The 6,828-nt window shown below is 44.7% G+C and overlaps 1 protein-coding gene across 1 annotated transcript; it reads right to left on the reverse strand.

Moving 5' to 3' along the window:
* Nucleotides 1-3,279: 3,279 nt before the first annotated feature.
* LOC102151206 (secretoglobin family 1D member 2) lies at nucleotides 3,280-6,558 on the reverse strand. Its single transcript, XM_038562516.1, has 3 exons — nucleotides 6,400-6,558; nucleotides 4,529-4,719; nucleotides 3,280-3,395 (listed from the first exon to the last, which is right to left on the reverse strand). The coding sequence occupies exons 1-3, from the start codon at nucleotides 6,452-6,454 to the stop codon at nucleotides 3,369-3,371; spliced, it is 273 nt and encodes a 90-aa protein (XP_038418444.1). The 5' UTR covers nucleotides 6,455-6,558; the 3' UTR covers nucleotides 3,280-3,368.
* Between the last annotated feature and the right edge of the window lie 270 nt (nucleotides 6,559-6,828).

Genomic DNA, 6,828 nt, shown 5'->3' on the forward strand with positions numbered 1-6,828 from the left:
TGGCACATGTTCCCCAGTCACTGGGCTGCTGGCACCTAAAGGGGTTGGAGATGAAGAAATGAGGACTTAATGGGTTCTACCTGCAGAGATATCTGTATGTTTGTCCTGGCAGAAATGGGACCAGTCTAAGCATCAGCTGCTTTTGAAATCTTCACAGTTGGTTCCAACACAGAGGCAGCGTAGAGGAACATGAGGAAGACATTTTTCATCTCCACATTCAATGGTAGTAATAATCTTTTACCTTCCTGGCTACCAGTCGGGATAAGTGAGAGAACATGTGAACTTTTCGGGTAATGACCAGCCCATAAGACTGCTCAATGAATATAAATGCTAGTATTTTAGAGACAACAATAGTGATAGAAATTTGTTGTTATATATTATTAAATTACTGCAAACAACTCTGACATAGGAATATTCTATCACAGAAAGGCAAAATGATAATGAAAGAATGGGCGTGTATGTGTGTGTGTGTTTGTCAGTGTATGAGTGTCTCTGGGTTTGTCTGTGTGTGATTGTAAAACTGTGTATCTGTGTGCATGTTCCTGAGGGTGAAATATGTGTCTGTGTATAAAGATTTGTTTTAGGGTGTGTGACTCAGAGAAAGCTTCCCAGAGGAGGAGACATGAAATAGACTTTACAGGTGAGATGGTAGGCTGTCCTATTCAGGGAAGATATTAGAGGCAAAGAGAACCCCACCTGTCCTGGTACTGAGGTAGTGTGACTGAGTAGGATACATGAGGGAATGGTATGTAGATGACTGTGGCTGAGTATAGAGTCCCTGTGATCAGGGAGAGAGGCTGAGGGGCTGCCCAGGGGTGGAGCCATGGATGTCCTTGTGTATAGTGTAAATGATGGGCCTTGCTCCTCCCAGCAGTTATCTGCAGTCTGAGTATCTCAGGGTTTGCAAGAGATCCATAATCCTTGTGCCCGCTGCACATAGTGTGTAGGCTGAATACGGGATGTATTTCATAAAAGGGGGCCAGTTTGAGTGTACATATTCCCTGATATGTTAAATACATATTTATTATTAAGGCATTGCTAATAATTGATAATGGTAGATAGCTGTCACCTTCTGTTTCTCTGTCAAGAGGTAGTATCAATTGCTGACTATAATTTTATTTTATTTTATTTTATTTTATTTATTTATTTAAAAGATTTTATTTATTTATTCATGATAGATATAGAGAGAGAGAGGCAGAGACACAGGCAGAGGGAGAAGCAGGCTCCATGCCAGGAGCCCGACGCGGGACTCGATCCCAGGACTCGCGCTCTGGGCCGAAGGCAGGCGCCAAACCACTGAGCCACCCAGGGATCCCAATTTTAGAGTTGGGTTTAAGATTGAAAGTGTCCTCTTACTGAAAAGGTTTGGAAACACATAACTTTTTGTAATTCATGGTTCTAGGAGTGAGGTCAGATTCATAGTTAGGTGAGAAGGTCACTTTAGCATTGATGAGGAGGAGGTATTGCAGGAAAGGTACCAGAGAGTTCAGGGAACCTTGTAGGTGACTTTGACCCAAGCTGGGCAGGATAGGACTGGACTGTGATAACAGCTGTGGGGAAGGTTGGGAGGGGAAGCTCAGAGTGAGACTGTGGGATTGGAGGGGGCAGAACTCAGTGAAATTTTAGAGGTCAGTGGGGAAGGTGATTGTGTTAAACTTATCAAGTTTCTCCAAAAGACACCCACATCTTAATGTCTGCAACTTGCAATGTTACCCTTCATGGTAGAAAAAGATTTTGTCCATGTGATAAAACTAGATTCTGACATGGACAGGTTATCCTGAATTTTGGGGATTATCCTCTAAATGCAATCGAATCTATTTTAAAGAATTTATGGGATCCCTGGGTGGCTCAGCGGTTTCGTGCCTGCCTTTGGCCCAGGGCGCAATCCTGGAGTCCTGGGATCGAGTCCCACATCGGGCTCCCAGCGTGGAGCCTGCTTCTCCCTCTGCCTGTGTCTCTGCCTCTCTCTCTCTCTCTCTCTCTCTCCATGTCTATCATAAATAAATAAAAATAAATCTTTAAAAAAAAAGAATTTATTTATGAGAGAGAGAGAATGACTGAGAGCATGAGTAGGAGGATGGGTGAAGGAGAGGGAGAAGCAGAACCCCTGCTGTGCAGGGAGCCTGAAACTGGGCTTGATTCCAGGACTCCAAGACCACTACCTGAGCTGAAGGCAGATACTTAACTATCTGAGCCACCCAGGTGCCATGAAAACCCATATATTTTATATAAGGGAGACAGAGGAAGATTGACAGGCATGGAAAAGAGAAGGCAGTGTGACCTCATAGAGCAGAGATCAGAGTGAGGGGACACAAGACAAGGAATGATGATTTCCAGCCATTAAAACTGTAAGTAGCCATAAATAGATTTTCACCTCAACCTTCCAGGAGTGTGGCCCTTCCGACACAATGATTTCTGCAAAGTGTTACAGATTTTGGGCCGCTGTCATCCCAACTTGAGAAAATAATTGGTGTAAACCACCAAGTGTGTGGTAGTGTTTTGCAGCAGTCACTGGAAATTAATCCAGATTTTCCGCATCAGGTGCCTCATGTCTTGGGGCCTTAAGTAGAACGCGGGGCTTGTGGAAGGAAGAGCAGGTAGCAAGGCAGTATATACAACTTCATACATTTATCCTGAAGAAACTGTGGAGTCTTGAATGAAGTTGTCCAGATGGCAGCTGGATGCTGTTTCTGGAGCTCTCAGGAAAATATGAGGGAAAAAGCATTAGCCTGAGGTGTTGATGAGTGGTCTAGAGGTCACAGAGCAATGTGCATGTGCAGAGTCAAAAAGAGTTAACTAAAGGGTGAACCCTGGAGATGCACTAAAAACTGAGAAGGAGACGGAAAACAAATTGTACCAGAGAATCATAGGATTGAAATCAGAGTGAAGTTGTGAGGACCAAGCAGGTTGGTTGTGGTTGTGATAAGGACACAATAGTAGAGATGCTCCTGGTTGAGAACCGTGTGACTGACCAGACAAGCTGTGGGTATCCCTCATACAAAACTACAGCAGTAACATTTTAATTGTGCATCATTCTGAAACCTCATTTACGATCATGGCCATGTGAGTGGGAAATCTATAAAGTGGTGCAGGATTATTCCTGAGCAAATATTCCCTCTTGTGGTCCTGCTCTTCAGGCTGCCATGAGTAACTGGACATTAGGTCTCTGAAATTTACTGTTGACAGCACCCAATGGGCACTTCATGACAAAGACCACCCCAACTCAAGGCTGGAGACTGTGGAGTAATAAGAAGACAAATAGAGTAGTGCAGGGAGAGTGATTTATTGAAGCAAGATGTTGAAACCTTTACATTTTCTACAAGATCAGGTGACCATTGGGAGACAGGGATACTAGTACGTAAGATTCGTTATATACAGGACTCCATGATTCTCACCTGAAATAGATAAAGAAAGAGAGATCAGTCATGCTGCTCCTGGGGAGGACATCTTAACACAGACTGTCACTCACAAAAACTTGTCAGTGAAGTTTTGACCAACAAAAGGCAAGTAGAATGGGCACAAGACAGGAAACCAGAGAGGATGGTAAGCTAAATACATCTGACACAATTACAACAAGCCATGCAGTTCAGGAACAATCTATTTCCATAGTCTGGCAAATAAATCCTGAGATGAACCAAGAGTAAGACCCAGGTTTCTAATGCAAGGAGGAGCAGCCTGGGAGTTTTTTCTCTACTATCTCAAGGCAGAGGACTCTAAATTTTCATTGCAGTGGGGATATGAGAGTGAGAGACTAGAAAAAAGATGGGAGGGGATTTGGGGAATATGGCTTTCAGGAGAGTCCCAGGGTCATGGTGTGGAAATTCAACTCAGCCCCTGTGACATTTGTGACTGAATCTCATGACCCAAAGCCAGCACCTGATGGGCTGAGAGGCACTGTTAAATATCTGATTTCTCGACAAAGATGTAATTGAAGTGTTTTTCACCCTCACAGGTGGCTATAGGAGACAGAGGAAGGAGGGTCTCTGGACATGGGCATAATAAGGGAGAGAATAGTAGGCAGGGAGTGGTGAAGTGGGCTGAGGTATGGAGGGTAGGCCTTGGCTCTGCAGCAGCTGACAGAATGCCCAGCCGGCTGCTCTTCATGCTGACAGAGGGCTGGGTTTCCTCTCTTCCAGCTGTCTCTCTGTTCAACCCCAAGACCTCCATGGGATTCCCCTGTGACTGTGTCCAATCTGAAGGGGGAGCTCGCCCACAGTAGAGCTCCCTGATAAGAAGGCCGCCAGGCTTTGGCCCTTCGACATCACTGCTTGTCCTCCTCAGGACACTTTGGGGAACCTAGAGCCCAGGGAAGTGGCCTAAGAAGGAGGAATGTGCCCAGAGCTCCTTGCAGCCTCAGTGTAGCTCCCCAGGTATAACGTCATCTGCCCTGTGGCCATCTTTAAGCCTATCACAGCGAAGGGAGACAGGTACCTCCACCACCTGTGTCCCCAGTGGAGCAGCACCCTGACTGCCTTCCTGGCTGCTCAGCTGAGCAGAAGTCTCTATGCACAAAGAAGAAAGGAATTACCATTGTCCTTGCAATTAGCATTCTGTTCTCAAGGGATATATCATCTGTGCAGTTCTTCACTTTCAACTTGGCCTGAATGACTTCTTGAGGTGGGTCACATAGTATCCGAAGTATAGTCTTGTAGCTAGCTGTGTCTAGAACGAGGAAGCTCTTCAATTCAAGTGCAAAGCCTGGACAGGTGAATGCATTGCCTGGGGAAGAAAAAGATATACAACCTATGTAAGGAAAATCACATTTTCCCGTGGCTCCCTGAAGTCAGAACTAGACAGGAACCCAAGAGGTTTTAGGATCTCATGGCATAATAGTGCCAGTGATGATGCCTGACCCTGGAAGCTGTGACTTCCTCACATCAGGCAGGGAGCAAACAGCAGAGCCAGGACTAGACTATAGACTTAGTGATCCCTAGTTCAGTTTTTGTCCTTTTTAAGGCACATTCCCTCCTTTACAAGATTTCCTGGTGCAGAAGTTTACTTTCTTTTTATTTCAAACAATTAAGTCTGCCTGAACAGAGTGATGCCTTATTTTTGTCTTGGATATCAGAGAAGAGGAGATTTTGGTAATCATTTTTTTAAGTGAATGGTAGAACCAGATCTTTCCAGAGAGCAGAGAAGGGGAGAGTAATCTGGAGAAGAGCAGGTCACATTATTTATATGTTGGAATATGCCACTTTCAGACTAAAGAATAATATTATGTCATTGGACACCGACAGGTCAAAAAGCTAACCACATGCATACAAACACAACCTCCTAGGTAATCAGTTTGAACACATTTGAAGCTTATCTACAAAACTATGATAGGCTCTCTTATTTGTTCAGTGATGTGCAGAATATCTTAGAGAGGGTGAGAGGCAGGGAATGGGGCTTTTTCCTGATCCCATGAAACTGTGTGGAGGCCTGAAGTGACCACTTTTCCTAGTGTGGATTCTCTATCTCCCCAAGTTTTTGTAACCGCACTGTAGTTAGGTTCTGACCTGACCCCTGATTGGATGTGAAACTATGCAAGGAATTTGAGAGGTTCATACCACAGTCAGCAGAGGGAAAGACCTAGGACATTTAATCAGATGAAATAGAAAGACTGAAGAAGACTTGGGTCAATATCAAGGGTAAGAAGACAGGCCAAAATATTGTGAATGGATGGCCACAGTTCATCTAGATAAACAGAAATCCTACCCCTCCAAGTGTACTTGGTGTATTACAAAATACTGGTAGCACTCTTAGAAAACCAGGAGGACTGGTAGATACAGTGAGGATCTACTCATTAGTAGATGTAGTGATTGCTGCTTGTTATCAGAGCCTCCTTGAAGATTTATGATCAGAGACTAAGAGAACACAGGCTCTTCTGGAAGTGAGAACTCTCCCAAACCCTTCCAGCTGTAACATTTTATGAGTCTGAATCCGTGAGTTAAAAAGCTGTGGACTACACTGGCACCTGAAAAACTCTGGGAAGGGGAATGTCTGGGAACTAGTAGACAAAAGTTAGACCCTTAACAGACTTAATCTCATCCATTGCTGTAGCTACTCTTGTGGTATCTGCCAAATCCAAGGATGAGAAGATATTAAGCATCTTGCTCAAGCTCAAAACACTGGTAAGTGGCAGAGCCATGTATCAAACCTAAATCTTTCTCCTCTTGCTTCTGAAACACAGATCACAAATGAGGAGGCTCCCATGGAAAACTCTTAAAATTTGCCTGCAACAATTTCTTGTAAAACTCTAGAGTGTTGGGAACTGATAAAACAAGCCCTGAGGTTGGGAGAAGGGGTTGGGGACTAGTTCACAAGTAGAAGAAAAAGAGAAAAGCCACTTAGGTTCACCTAGCTCAGAGAAGGGTACTCACCAGGGCTGGTGCCTGTCTGATGAGTAATGATACTCACCCTCATAGCAGCAAAGAGCCAGAGTGACCAGCAGGACACTCAGGGACAGCCTCATGGTTTATTTTGCTTTGAGTTTTCAGCTTAGTGAATGGTGAGCAATTTAGGAGCTGAACTCAGGAGCCCAGGGAGCCCAGGGCTACTTATAGCTAGAGAGCCTCTCTGGTGCTGCCCAAATAAATATGTGGTCAGGTTAAGGGGTTGGCTTCCAGCCCTCTGTTCCTCTCTCATGTCATCAATTGATGTCACAGACCCCAATGGCAGGGTCAGAGTTCCTGTTCATGGTCGTTGCTGGCACCATGCACCTCTCCTTTGTAGCAAACACTGAGGATGTGATTTCACAAATGTGTAGTCAATTAATTGATGCAGGCCCCCCCTGGATGTTAGCTCCTGAAGTGCAGGGGCAACCTCTGGTTTTGCTCATGTTTATTT

This window comes from Canis lupus, chromosome 18, assembly GCF_011100685.1.
Source record: "Canis lupus familiaris isolate Mischka breed German Shepherd chromosome 18, alternate assembly UU_Cfam_GSD_1.0, whole genome shotgun sequence".
NCBI lineage: Eukaryota > Metazoa > Chordata > Mammalia > Carnivora > Canidae > Canis > Canis lupus.

Excerpts from the sequence above, each read along its gene's own strand:
- LOC102151206 (XM_038562516.1), bottom strand. The coding sequence starts at position 6,454 with ATGAGGCTGTCCCTGAGTGTCCTGCTGGTCACTCTGGCTCTTTGCTGC. Across the intron at positions 4,720-6,399 it reads GGCTCTTTGCTGCTATGAGG|GCAATGCATTCACCTGTCCA; the intron begins GTGAGTATCATT and ends TTTCTTCCCCAG. Across the intron at positions 3,396-4,528 it reads TGCTAATTGCAAGGACAATG|GTGAGAATCATGGAGTCCTG; the intron begins GTAATTCCTTTC and ends TATCTATTTCAG.